This window comes from Mycosarcoma maydis, chromosome 2 (genome assembly GCF_000328475.2).
Source record: "Mycosarcoma maydis chromosome 2, whole genome shotgun sequence".
NCBI lineage: Eukaryota > Fungi > Basidiomycota > Ustilaginomycetes > Ustilaginales > Mycosarcoma > Mycosarcoma maydis.
The window spans coordinates 1760411-1774257 of NC_026479.1; the positions used below are offsets into that span (position 1 = coordinate 1760411).

At 55.9% G+C, this 13847-nt stretch overlaps 7 protein-coding genes across 7 annotated transcripts; 4 read left to right on the forward strand and 3 right to left on the reverse strand.

Annotated features, from left to right (window-relative positions):
• Positions 1–465: 465 nt before the first annotated feature.
• On the forward strand, positions 466–1254 carry UMAG_11328 (uncharacterized protein; the record flags this gene model as incomplete). The annotated part of the gene is made up of 1 exon (XM_011389129.1): positions 466–1254. One exon carries the CDS (start codon positions 466–468, stop codon positions 1252–1254), a length of 789 nt encoding a protein of 262 aa, XP_011387431.1.
• A 285-nt stretch (positions 1255–1539) lies between these two features.
• Positions 1540–2925, reverse strand: UMAG_01402 (putative bifunctional chorismate synthase/riboflavin reductase [NAD(P)H] ARO2; the record flags this gene model as incomplete). The annotated part of the gene is made up of 1 exon (XM_011388978.1): positions 1540–2925. The coding sequence occupies one exon, from the start codon at positions 2923–2925 to the stop codon at positions 1540–1542; it is 1386 nt and encodes a 461-aa protein (XP_011387280.1).
• A 582-nt stretch (positions 2926–3507) lies between these two features.
• UMAG_01403 (uncharacterized protein) lies at positions 3508–4605 on the forward strand (the record flags this gene model as incomplete). Its single annotated transcript, XM_011388979.1, has 1 exon — positions 3508–4605. One exon carries the CDS (start codon positions 3508–3510, stop codon positions 4603–4605), a length of 1098 nt encoding a protein of 365 aa, XP_011387281.1.
• Positions 4606–4720: 115 nt separating this feature from the next.
• On the reverse strand, positions 4721–5578 carry UMAG_11330 (uncharacterized protein; the record flags this gene model as incomplete). Its single annotated transcript, XM_011389130.1, has 1 exon — positions 4721–5578. One exon carries the CDS (start codon positions 5576–5578, stop codon positions 4721–4723), a length of 858 nt encoding a protein of 285 aa, XP_011387432.1.
• A 722-nt stretch (positions 5579–6300) lies between these two features.
• Positions 6301–9030, forward strand: UMAG_01405 (uncharacterized protein; the record flags this gene model as incomplete). The annotated part of the gene is made up of 1 exon (XM_011388980.1): positions 6301–9030. The coding sequence occupies one exon, from the start codon at positions 6301–6303 to the stop codon at positions 9028–9030; it is 2730 nt and encodes a 909-aa protein (XP_011387282.1).
• A 1128-nt stretch (positions 9031–10158) lies between these two features.
• Positions 10159–11292, forward strand: UMAG_01406 (uncharacterized protein; the record flags this gene model as incomplete). Its single annotated transcript, XM_011388981.1, has 1 exon — positions 10159–11292. One exon carries the CDS (start codon positions 10159–10161, stop codon positions 11290–11292), a length of 1134 nt encoding a protein of 377 aa, XP_011387283.1.
• A 612-nt stretch (positions 11293–11904) lies between these two features.
• UMAG_01407 (lysophospholipid acyltransferase) lies at positions 11905–13572 on the reverse strand (the record flags this gene model as incomplete). Its single annotated transcript, XM_011388982.1, has 1 exon — positions 11905–13572. The coding sequence occupies one exon, from the start codon at positions 13570–13572 to the stop codon at positions 11905–11907; it is 1668 nt and encodes a 555-aa protein (XP_011387284.1).
• Between the last annotated feature and the right edge of the window lie 275 nt (positions 13573–13847).

Below are 13847 nucleotides of genomic sequence, written 5' to 3' on the forward strand. Positions count from 1 at the left end.
GAAGAGCTTCAGCACGGGAGCACGCACACGGGACGCGCAACGCGCTAGCGTCGAGCAATGCTGACCTTGTTAGAGAAGCATACACTCGTGATTGTTCTGACTCTACCATGCACGATGAGGCCGAGGCGGAATGAGCCGCGTTCGTGGTTTGTGTGAGGCCAACGCGTGAGTTGTGAGTGAAGAGGATGGGCGGGAAATTGTTGTTCCGCTGCATCGCTCGCGTCTGCGGAAAAGACGGATATTCGTGATTCACAGTTGGGATAATCACGAATCGTGAATGTGCGGGGGTTAGTTAGCGTTGGTTAGGCTTGGAGATTCAAGATTCGTGATTTCACGTCTTGGTGACTGGGCCTGCACGTTTGTTCACGACGATATCCACCAACGTGTTCAAGGGATTGGTTAGTCGACATGACGGATTCACACGCCGTGTTCAAGTCGAGCGATGCTGGGCTTTTGTTAGTGTTCATGGAGCCTGGACCGCAAGTTTCGCTCTCCGAGTTTCACGAGTGGTATGATAGCGAGCATGTTCCTCTGCGCATCCAGCGATTTGCATCGTTCCGATCTGCTACTCGCTATGCAGTCACATCGACCGAATTGACCCCGTCGCTGCCGACCGAACAAGTGCCCATTCCACCGCCGTCGAGCTGGGGTGCATTCTACACCATCTCGAACAACGACACGTTTGCCCATGTTTCATACACCTCGTTGCGAACCCAACGCAGTGCTAGAGAGGCCGAGCTGTTCACCCGACTCAGCATCATCGATCGACGAATCTACCGACTCGAATACGACAGCGACCTCGATGCAAACATCAGCGTCCCCCGCATCAAGCTAGCTCTCGACGTTCAAACCGAAGCCGATACTCCGCTTTACATTGTCGCCAACAGCGTTGACATGCAACCATCGGCCAAGCACGAGTACGACGATTGGTTCGAAAACGAACACGTACCCATGCTCTCCAAGGTGCCAGGCTGGAGACGGAGTCGCAGATTTACGCTCATCGATAACGGAGTCAACGGCAAAGACGCGCGCCCAGGCATGCACGAGGGTGTGCCAAAGTGTCTGGGCTTGCACGAGTGGGACGAAGCACCCGAGCAAAAGGCCGAGTACAAGCAGGCATGCAACACCGCATGGAGACGCACCGTATTGGGTGACAGCGACCAGAATCTCATCCGCAGGGAGAGAAAGACATGCACGCTCTACAGGAGCTGGGACCCCATCGCTGCCATCCACGCCCAAGCCAAGCAACACTGATTCCTGATTGCCACCCGCGTCCGCACCGCCTTGATCCTTGACACTACATCACACAGCGAAACACTTACGACTCGGCTTTCCACCTCTTGACACGCATGCCATCGCGCATGTGCGCGCTCACAGCTCACCTGCACCCAGCAGCCGTGAGATCGGCCTTGAGATTCAGACACACACCACACCGAGTGAATGGCCAGGCCAACATGAAACAAAGCGCGACCGAGTGCGTGAATGCGAGCCAGAGACCGAAGGATGAGATTTGCAAACTTTTATGGAATGTGTCCAAGCTCAGTCTTGCGTCTTGCTCCTCTTGCTGGGGGGTAACTTCATGCTGTTGGGGAGCGCGTCGATGGGATCGCGGCTCAACCTGGCGGCCGCCTTGTCTCTACCGCTCTGGACGAGCACGGCGTCCATGACGACAAGTGCGGCCATGGCCTCGACAATCGGAACCGCTCTGGGCACGACGCACGGATCGTGTCTGCCTCTGGTGTTGAGTGTGCCCTGCTTGCCATCGTACGTGGCGGTGCTCTGGTTCTGGCTGATCGTAGCGGGGCTCTTGAAGCCCACTCGGAAGTAGATGTCTTCTCCGTTGCTGATACCTCCCTGGATCCCACCCGACCAATTCGTAATGGTTCCCAGACGTCCGTCGGGTTTCAGCACGAATTTGTCGTTGTGCCTCGAGCCCGCGACTTCGGTGCCCCGGAAACCCGAGCCGATCTCGAACCCCTTGGTTGCCGGGATGCTGAGCATGGCGTGCGCCAGCTTGGCCTCGAGCTTGTCGAAACACGGCTCTCCCAGCCCTGACGGCACACCGCGGATCACGCATGTCACTGTGCCACCGATCGAATCATTGTTCGCCTTGGCCAGCAGGATGCGCTGGCGCATGCGTTCAGCCGCGAGTTCGTGCGGACACCGAATAGCGTTCTCGTCCACCTTTGCGCGCGTGATGGTGGCAAGCAGTTGACGGAACTCTTGCGAAAGCGGCTCCTCTGCCTCTTCTTCGGTGAGGTGATCCGTGTTGATCACGTTGTCCACTTTGGTCTGTGGTGGACCGTCGGTCTCGGATTCTCCATAGAACGATTTCTTGTCCACCTGGACACCGTCCTTTGCTTCGGTCGAGGCGACGAGCGCAGCGCCATTGACGACGTTCTGGGCGAGCTGCTCGCCCGGGTAGCGCGGAATGTGCACCTTGCCTACGCTGGAAACAAACGCGACGATCTCGATACCGTACGCTTCCTTGAGATACTTTTCCGCCAGAGCGCCCGCAGCGACTCGTCCAATGGTCTCACGAGCCGAGCTCCTTCCACCGCCCGAGCTTGCCTTGACGTTGTACTTTTCCAGATACGTAAAGTCGGCGTGCGAAGGGCGTGGATACGTATCCAGCGTATCGTCCGTGTAGTCGTGTGGACGCTGATCCTGGTTGCGTACCAGCATGGCGATCGGCGTGCCCAGCGTCACGCCGCGTTCGACACCCGATTGGATCTCGACACGGTCCTTTTCATCGCGCGGCGTCGTCAAATTCGACTGGCCCGGCCGACGACGTGAGAGCTGCGTCTGAATGTCGTGCGCAGCGAGTGCCATGCCCGGAGGCACGCCATCGACGATACAACCTACCGAGGCGCAGTGCGACTCGCCGTACGTGGTGACGCGAAAGTGCGAGCCAAACGTAGACATGCTAGACGATCGACCGGAGGCGACACAAAGATCGAAAAATTGCAGTGGATGGTGGTGGTGGTTGTTGTTGTTGGTGGTGATGATGTGAGATCAGATGAGAACAATCACGACGATCAGTTGTGAACGAGCCTGAGTGATTCACGATTCGAAGAAATGTGAAATCACGAATATGACTCGCACACCGCCACGAACCGTCAACGCTTTGATAATGTGACATAACAATTCCACACGCCAATCACGAACCAAATTTCTTCTTGTCCACTTTCCTTGCGCTTGTGACTCTGCCAAAGTGACAGAGATCAATCACTTCAAAACGCCCGATTTGTGATTTGTGATTTGTGATTTGTGATTCGTGATTCGTGATTGCGTTTGCGATTGCGATTGTGATTGCTATTGCAGTTTCGACTTCGAATACGATTGTAAGATCGGAAAGTTTCGTGTTGCTCGTCTTTTCGTGCTTCTCTGACGAGTTTGTCAGTTTGTTGGTACAACCACGAACCGGCTTGGTTCGACGTCAACAACCGCTTGCAACGTTGGCAGTCGACGCTCATCGTAGCGTGTGTGTTGCAGCTGCATTACGCCATGGCTTCGTCCTCTTCTGTTGGCAATGCATCGTCAGCCGACGCCATCTGTGCTCAAGCGTTCTATACGCACTTTCGAGCGGCGACCGAATCTCTGCTGACCCAACTTTCGACCTCGGCAACGTCGCCAGAGTTGCTGCAACACGCATTGCAGACATATGCTGAGTTGAGCGCGCAATTCACCCGAGCTGTGGACAGTGGTGTGCTACCGAGCCATGATCAACGCGTGCACAAGGATAGGTTGCAAGACATCTCTGCAGCCATGCAAGACAAGAGCAGGGCGCTTACCGAACAACAGCATCACGGTCAAAAACAGAGCAAGACGAGGGGCAGCTTCGCTTTCAAGCGCAAGCAGCCCGCAGCCACGTCTGCTTCGATGCCAACGAGCACACCTCTGTCGACTTGGAAAGACGCAACAGCCAACGTCGAAAGCTTGACCGCCGAAGCGCAACTTGACGCAGCCCAAAGACGATCCAACCATTTGACCATTTCGGCACTCCACGAGACCAAATACACGCATCCCGCACCGAACCCAACGCAAGCAGAGCCACCGACGTCGGTCTCTGTCGACCTGACCAACATCTCGAATTCAATAGTCGACCTCCGACCGCTCGCAACAACGCATACGATCGTCGCACTCCAGATCCGCAACGTCACTTGCTCTGCCATCGCTCTACCACCCATCGAAGGGAGCATCATGATACACACGCTGTCCAACTCTATGTTGAGCATCCCATCGTGCCATCAATTCCGCATGCACCTCTCGACCAACGCCGTGGTCGCATTGTCCACCAAACGAGCTAGTGTCGTCACCATCGAGGGCTGCAAACGAATCACATTCGTCACTCATAACCATGAGCCGATCAAGGTGCAAGACTTTGACGACCTCATCAACAGCGAGCAGCTCAAGCAAGCAGGCAGCACCGACATGCACGCCAACTTTAACGTGGTACAGCATCACGGGCCTGAATGGCTGACGAGCAGGATCAACGCGTTGATAACCAAGCACCAAGAGCTTACTACAAGTGGCTTTCGACACGATTTCGAGCGTTGCATGCAGCTCGGCCAACAAGAGTTGGAGACCGACTGGAACGCATAGATCTCAGCAGACAGCTGTGACGTTAGTGCCGAATCAATCCAACTTGTAGCACCTTGGCAGCTGTCAGAGTGAGCATGGCAATCGGCCAACAATCCCGCCTACATGCGAGTTGTGGCTACTCGTTGCGCATGATCAGACTGACGCCATCCCTGACGGGCAGCACGATCACCTCGACGCGCTTGTCCTGTCTCACCACCTGGTTGAAGTGCTTGATGGCATCTGCATTGGTTTTTGCGATGTCCAACAAGGATTCATCCACCAACCCCTCGGTCCAAGGCGCACCCTTGTATAGCGTATTGTCCACCACGAGCAAGCCGTCCTTCTTCAACAGGTGTTTGTCCAGGATCATGTTGAAGTACGTCGTGTAGCCTGGTTTATCGGCGTCGATAAAGATGATATCGTAAGCGTCTTGATCGCACACAATCGTTTTCGAGATGGCCTCGAGGTGGTCGACGGCGTTTCCGACTTTGACGTCGATCTTTTCGGCCAGACCGGACTGGTGGAAGAATGGGCGCGTGAAGTTGTGCAGGTACGGGTCGATCTCCAATGCTGTCACTTTGCCTCCTTGGCGCAGCTGCTGCGCGATGCAGACGGTGGTGGTGCCGGTGAACATGCCGATCTCGAGCGCCTTTTGAGCGTGCGTGAGTCTGGTCAGCAGACCGACCAAGTTGCCTTCGTAACCACCTGCCGACCACGCCGCAGAGAGCTGGAAGAGCGTTTGCTTGCGAGACCATGCTCCTGCCCAATCGTGCTCTGCCGTCGCTTTGAGCAAAGGTCGTTGCACCGACGGCGCCGGCGACGAGACGCTATCCAAGTACGGATCGAGACCCGACAGCAGCGAACACACCAGTTGCAGTTGACGCAGCTCTTCCGAAGACGGCCGAGTCGACGTAGACAGCTGCGAAACCACGCTCGAGAGCAGCTTGGACGCCGACGTGAGAGCCGATTCCACGGGCACGTCAATGTCGCTCATCTTGCACGAGGTCTAGAGGTGGTTGTAGCGTTCAAACCGATCGGACGCGGTTTGATCGACGATGAGGAGCACAAGCAAGCGGAGCGCACGTCGCATCACAGCCACACAGATGCTCAACTACCGACGTCTGACCAAGCTCACAATTGAGAGCTCCTTGTTGCTGATCATGAGGTGCATGCCGTCCAAGAGCGCTAGAAGACCAGTGCAATCGTCAATCACGAATGACCTGTCAGCATCGCCACGCAGGGTCTGTGCGTGTGTGTGGAGTTATGCAGGTGGAATCGAGAATCGAGAACCGAGAATCGAGAATTCACGATGTGGCGGTTTGCTTTCTCAGCCGTGCATGAGTCGATTCCACATTGGAGTGTTAGATCAAAACAATTCACGTGATTGCAAACGTAAAATGGATGTGAGATCGTCAATGTTATTGGCTTTGATCAATTCGGTGGAATTACGAATCGTGAATTTGTGATTCACGATTGCGTGCGTTTGCCTTTAATGGCGGAGCGATTCACAGTCACGAGTGTGATTAACGATTGAGCGATTCACGATTGAGTGATTGCGGGGTTCGGCGTCGTCGTTTCTGTGTGCACATCACCATCGTTCAACCCGCTGGATCGTCTGCGATCTCGAGACGTTCGTCGCTCGACGCCACAAAGCGTCAAGGCTTGATTGGCGCTGTGGTCGCATCACTTGGGTTGCTGCACCGAGTGTTGCTCAGAATGGACCCCTTTGCCAGCTATGCGGCTCTCGACAATCCACAACAATTCTGGCTCGAGCTCGACGAGATTCTGCATACCCCGTTTCACCCAGCCTCGTACGCGTCCACATGTTGCGCCAGCAGTAATGACCAGGCGGAGAAGCTGTTGCAAGCCAAGCGTATCTATGTCGCCAGCGTGCTCGCCAAGTTCCTCCACCTTTGTGCGGCCTCTTTCAACGACAACCTCACGACCGAATACAACCAGGACTACTGCATCAATCGACTCTTCAACTCTACCGTCTTTCGTGACGATGTGGAGCCAACATCAGAAGCAGCAGCAGCAGCAGCAGCAGCATCATCATCATCATCGGTCGCTAGCGCCAACAACGTTGCTATGCATCAGTTGGCGGCAGAAGAGGCGATACGAATCATGCAGACATCCACGTCCATCCCAGTGCTTCTCATGACGTACGAGATCGTTTTGCAGTACGGAGACGCTTTCCCATCCACGTACAAGTCGATCCAGGCCTCGGCATCAACGGTATCGTTTGTCGGCGTTCGCGCTTTCTTACATCGGCTGGTGCATCAGATTTGGGCGGGCAGCTATGCAGCACAAGCAGAAGCAAAGATCGGCATTTCGGACAAACAGCACTCAGATGTCGGCGCTTGGAACGCTGATCACTGGGATCAAGATGAACCAGTGTCGGCTGTCATCTCGAAAGCCAGCACGAAGCCCAACTCGTCTTCGGCGTCCAAGGACATCGCCATCCAGATCAGCCTGCGCGAAAAAGCGGTTCGCATGCTCTACGAAGTGTGTCGTGTGCAGAAGCTCGAAGCTTCACACCTCAAGGCGTTTGACGAACGATTCATCCACCACCTCTTTGATCTTGTCGAAGAAACGCGTTACCATCACAATGAAGACTTTAACTATCGCCTCATCAAGCTGCTCGTTGCGATGAACGAGCAATACATGGTCTCTGCCCTGGCCTCCACCCAAACGCATTCGAGTACGCCTTGCTCGTCGAGACCGGTCAACCTGGTGCTTAGCGTTTTGCAGCAACGTCTGAACGCGAGCAAAACGTTTGGCGAAAATCTCATCTTCATGCTCAACCGAGCCAGCAGTTCGGATGCCGAAGACGTGTGCATGCAGCTGCTCGTGCTCAAGCTTCTCTATCTGCTATTTACCACCAAGGAGACGGCATGCTACTTTTACACCAACGATCTGCGCGTTTTGGTCGACATCTTTGTTCGAGAGCTCAACGATCTTCCGGACGAAAGCGAGTCGCTTCGACACACGTATCTGCGCGTGCTGCATCCGCTGCTGACCAACACGCAGTTGTGCACCTATCCGTACAAACGACCACAGATTCGACGCTTGTTGAGGGGTTTGATCTCGCACGGCCATCTGAACGATATCTCGGCTACCACCAAGCGCTTGGTGGAGAGGTGTCTGAGAGCCGAGTGGTGTGTAGAGCTGGATCGCTTGGACGGAACCGAAAGCGTGGCCAAGCTCGAGCCGATCGGTGGCGGTGAGGCGCACGTCAAGCTGATGCACGTCGGTCTCACGTCCGAAGGATTGCCCATGCTGGATACGCGCATCAAAGAGCGGAGCAGTGAAGTGCAGGCAACGGCTGATTCGTTGGCGGTGACTACCGAGGATCAAGTGGCGAATCCTATCAGCATCACCACGACCATGTCACCTGCAGATGCGACAAGCACCGACGTGGCGTCCGTGTCGGCATCGTTTGCGTCGTCTGCACCGCCAACGGCGTCGCTCAACGTTGCGGCGAGTCTGCGGACCAGAGACAAGAGGGTGGCTTCGCTTTCGCACGCGCCTTGCGAAGCAGCACCAGCAAGCGCGCTGCTGCGGCCGAATTCAGCTGCTTCGTTCAGCAGAACCACATCCACATCGAAGCAACACAACTCCACAAGCGGCAGCGGCAGCGGCAATGGTAACGGCAACGGCAACGGTAACAGAAGGGCAGTCTCGGCCCAATCAGCGCCATGCACTCCACCACGGATGGACTCGCCATTTCTGGCGGTGGGTCGACGACCAACTGGACGACTTTACGAGCAGTCTCGATCGTTGATGGGTGTGAATGCCGACGCCGATGCGGACACTGACGATGCACTGTCGAGCTCTAGTTCGTGGCACGCACACATGCTCGAGGAACCCGGTAGCGAGTCTGGCAAACACCAGGCTGGCCAGGCTGGCCAGGCTGGCCAGGCTGGTGGCAGGGTGAGTGAGCCGGACGCGAACGCGATGCACTCTGCACATGCGCATGTGCAGAGTGGGCTGAACAGCGATTTGACCGAGCAGCTCGGTGGTGTGCACTACGCTGGTGGGAGCGTCGACGGTGGGATGGGCGCGCCAAGCAGTGCGTCGGTGGCGGGAGGTGCAGGGCGTCGTCAACGACGAAAGCCGCCGTCACCACCGCAAGCACGGCGGGTGCTGATACAGTCGCACAGCGCCGAACTGGATGTCGCGCGCTCGCGACCAGCTAGTGCGGCTGAGTGTGCTCACACGACGACAAGTCATGTTCCGGCGTCGTTAGGCGCAGCTAAGGCAGGCGCAAGGAGGAGACCTCCTCCGCCGCCGCCGGTTGCATCGAGCGGATCAGCGGTTGCGACAGCATCCACAGGTCACACACGAGCCAATGTCGAACACGAGCATCGGCGCACAGACGACATGGACAATGCACAGAGCTCATATATTGCCGAACGGCTGGGGCGCGGATTGCGGATTCGATGATTGCATCGTGTCGACGTGCGCATTCACGATCGGGCGCGTGGTAGTGATACCGAATAGCACATCCGTGCGTGTCATCGATGGGGTGTGCTTCGGGATGCAAGTGTTTGGAGATGGCATGGAATCGTGAAGGGTAAGTGTGCTTATCACTTTTCACGAGGAGGCAATCACGAACTGGCAATGTGGATCGTGGATGCGGATCAGAACTGCGCGCAAGTTGCGAAATCATGAATCGACCGACAAGTGTGTGGGCACATTAGCATAGTGTGGGAAACGCAACCAAGTGCATTCGACATTGGCAGTTCAAGTGGATGTGAAAGCATGGAGCGAGATACCAACGTCCGAGGCGAGCAGGCCAACGTGCGACACGCGGGTTGTGCATCGTGCAAGAGACGCTAGCTGTTTGTCACGCGCTCATGCTGCAAGTTTCGAGCAGTGCGTAAGACCGACGATCGGCCAAGCCACAGACGAGCCGAGGTGAAGTGTTTGCGCTCGTCTCATTAGCGCCGCGCGTCTGGTCACGTTCTAGCAGCGCAAACGATCAGGAAAGAGCTACCCTATTTATCAGCTGTCAAACACGATTCACGATTCACGATTCACGATTCACGATTCACAACTCGTAATTGCGAATCTGTCAGCGAAATCAAGCGACGAACAACGCCCGAACAGGCACGCGAGGCAGAGGAACTAATCAATAAATCAAGCTGAAAATCCAAAGAAGAACAAAAAGTGTGGGGTAAGTGGCACTTGGGCCACAACAACGGGCGACGTGACACGGCGGCGACCTTTGCGTGCTGGCTGGCTTGGATTCGGCCCAAAATTCACGTTTGTCTATTTCACGCGACAACAGCTGTCCAACAGAGCACACGCACGACGACACAGCACGGCATCACCACAGCGCGCGGGGCGCTCTAAGCGAGACGTGGATGCAGTGCGCGATGCAGTCGCGGTGCAGTCACCACCGACACAAGCACTTGCTACTGCGTCCTGCGTAGCGTGTGCACAGCTGTTGCGCGGCGAGTCGCACAAGATATATAGCAGCCAGATGGAGAGTGCGACTTGCTCGACACGCAAGTCGTCCTTGCGTGGCTTGCGTCTAAACCGAGAATCGCGAATTGGTCCAGTGCAAGTATGGCGACGGTCACAAGCACAGGTACGCACATTGGGCATGGTGCGGCTACGGATGTAGCTGATGTCGACGTGACCAAGCTGGGCTCGATGCCGAAGAACAAAGGACGTATGACGGCGTCGTGGCACAAACGAGCGCCGTCCGAGTGGACGTTTTACGAGCGTAGTCTGATCGTACTCGGGGTGATGTCGCCGGATAATCCGAGTGCACCGCGTCCGAAGCCGCCCGTGTATCCGAAGGATGCGCCGGTGCCTGTGTATCCGGTGTGGAAGTTGCACGCACGCATCTTGCCGCGCGCTATGGCACCTCTGCTGATACACCACGCTTTCAGCTGGTATACCAACATGGGCGTGCCTGTGTGGATCGCTACGACCGCGTATCTGGCCTACTTTGTCGTCTATGGCATCGGCGTGTTCAAGTGGAACAACGACATGACGCTCAAGTTCGGCACGTTCGACGGCGCCGTCGAGCGCGACGGTGTTCCGGACGTCGACACAACCAGTGTCGCCATAGGCTTGTTTATGGTCGTCATCAGTCGCGCCGTGATCGCCGTCCCGTATCTGTACAATCCGGCTGAGCCGGTTTTGGACACCAAGACAATCCTGATGCTGCCCGTCAACGCTTTCATGTTTGCCATAGCTGTCGACTTTTGGTTCTACTGGTACCATCGTCTCATGCACGAAGTGCCTTTCCTGTGGCGCTTCCACCGCAAACATCACACCACGAAACATCCCATCGCTGCACTGGGCGCATTTGCCGATCACGAACAGGAGTTCTTCGACATGGTAGGCATCCCCGCGCTCGCTTGGCTCACGTGGCGGATCAACTTTGCCACCTGGTGGGTCTCGACTTGCTACATCCTCTTCCTCGAAGCCAGCGGCCATTCGGGCCTCAGAGGCTACCTTGAAAATCCTCTGACCTGGTATCTCAGGTGGATCGGTGCTGAACTGTGTCTCGAAGATCACGACATTCACCACCGAAGAGGTTGGAAAAAGAGTGGAAACTACGGCAAACAGACCAGGCTCTGGGACATGATGTTCGGCACCATGAAACCCAGGATCGAAGGTACCCCAGACAACATCAACTGGCTCGATCACATGGACGAGCCCGCTCCCGTTCCACCCAAAAAACAGTAGATCTAGCCTCGTCTGTCACGTTGTTTGTAGCATGTTGAATCGGATTGAGATGCGCATCTCGCGTGCTGGTTGAGTGCTCCAACCTCGATTGCCTGCGCGGGTATGCGGTTCCTCTGTTGAATCGAACCACACTTGCGCGTGGTGCGCACCACGCGAATCCCTGACCAACAACCCCCCACGTGTTGAGTCTTGACTGTGCAGCCTAGCGAGACGTCACACTCGTCACTGCAAATCTCGGACGAGTGCGAGACGTCAGCAGCCTGCAGTGCGCCAAGACCGGCTCTTGTCGCCGTGACACTCACAGCACCTCGTACCAGCCACACACTCTGCACACTACAGCAACAGCGTCAACCACACATACCCCGACCAGCCTCATACATGGCTCCAAGAGCATGCGCTTGCTTGAAATGTCAAGTCGCCACCTCGAACTCGAAACTCACCCCGCTAATGCACGCCATCCATCGTGAGTCACTATGACACGCACGCTCAAATCGCCCCGATATGGCTCCCACTACAACGAGTGGTGCACTCGAGTGTGGTTTGGCGCTTGCGTTCTTTTTCATGAGCTCTGCCTCGTAAATACAAGCGCGTCGTGACGTGCGAGCGCATCGCTCACGATAGAGGTTCCGGAGCCAAAGCAGAGACATGCTGCGCCTGATCGTTGAGGCGCTGCTGGTTGGTGCTCGAATTTCCGCGTTTGAGTATGCTCCTGTTGGTGAAACCGTCGGCATCGCTATCGGCGTCGGTAGTGAAACCGGACGCAAACGGCGGTTCGCCATCCGTCTTTTTGCTATCGAGCCGCACCTTGCCCCTCTTACGATCTAGCGCTTTGCCCAGTCCGTTTTGGAACGCAACGATAGTAACCAGCGTCAGGATGTGTCCGTAAAAGTACACCGCCTTCCAGCCGCCAAGTGACGCCTTGAACTCCAAAAGCATGAACGGCGCTACTGCGTAGTTGAGCGTCACTTGCGAGACCACCACCGAGGCCGTGCAGTACGCAAGCTGCGAGGCTGAATACGTGAGCATGTTGGAAAACGTCGGATTCGGCACGTTGGGCTCGCCGAAAAACATGGGTCGAACGTGACGACGCAGCATCTTGGCCGCAGATTGCATGAAGCCCGCCAGGACGAACGACATGTAGTATCCTGGTTCAAGCCCGTGCCAGAAGGCCGAGGTGAAAAACGTGGTCATGGTCGACTTGAAGCCCGGCTTCTTGCCTGGACGTGCGATGCGTTTGTACACATTGTTACGCAGCCAGACATTGGTGTTCATATTCCAGTGATCCAAGAGCTCCTTCCAGTTGTTGGCAAATTCAATTTTGGGGATGTCAATATTTCGGCACCGGTTCCATCTCGTCCGGCCCGTCCTCACATCGACGCCGTTGTAGCCGAGGCCAGAGAGGATGCAGGCGCCATCGGTGAGCGACCAGATGCCGTAGTACTTTGTTCGTGCCATGAAGCCGGCGACTTGGATCCAACCGAGTTTCTGGTACCAAGCGAGGTGGTCAAGACCGCCATGAAGCCCAATGAGCTTCTCGTATGAGTAGGCAGGAGCAAAGACCGAGTAAACGGCCATGAAGCCGAGACCAGCAATCAGCTCGCGCAAAGACGCAGCGAGGCGGCCTTTGGGAAGAGTAGCAGAGCCTGTATTCGGACCAAGCGCCTTTTCCTTGCCCTTGGCTGACGCATACAGCTCGCCGGTGCTCCAAGCTCGGTAGTCCACAAATCGAGTCGAGGGACCGATGAGCACGCCGGGAAAGTAGAACGTATAACCCAGAAATTCGAGCAGCGAAGGCATCTTTGTAATGCGGCTCTTTTTTTGCGAGTCGTCGCACTGCGCCTCGGTGCGGATCTGGCCATCGTAGCAGTCCCATGCAAATGTGGTGAGGTTCATGACGGCCACCATCTGCATGGCAGTGATCTCGATGGTGGAAAGCGGGATGGCGCCAAACTTGCGTACGGCGTGATTGTAGGTGAGATGGCCCATCTGCAAGGCGAACACGAGCCAGCCCATGTTCTTACCGCCGATCTTGAAGGTGCAAACGGCATAGGTAAGCAGCGCCGAGCCGACGAGTTGCAAAAACCCCGAGTAGAGGTTGAGCACAGGCACGAAAAAGAGCAACGAGACAGTGAGACTGTAGATGTGCTTGGCTGTGGCCGAAGGCAGGTAGGGAAAGACGGCAGCGAGTGGGAAAGCGGCGAGAAGGCAGGTGAAGAGCTTGATGTAGTCGACTGGAGCGCCAGCCGCATCAGCGATGGGCTGGAAGACAGATTCGAGCATGATCAAGACTTGACCACTGATGTACTGCTAGGATGGAAAGCCGACGATCGATGATGGAGGATGCAAAGCACGAATTGCCAGACTGATACGCTGAGCTTGGTCGGTTACCTCTCGCACCACGCTGCCTACTCTCAAGCTTGGCTCTTTGCAATCACGAATCACAGTTGTGAGTGTGACGTGAAGAAGCGCAAAAAATAGTCGCCTCCGCCCGCGAAACGCTGAAAGAACAGTGGCCCAAAAAACCATCGGGAAATTCGTGATTCGTGATTCTGTTT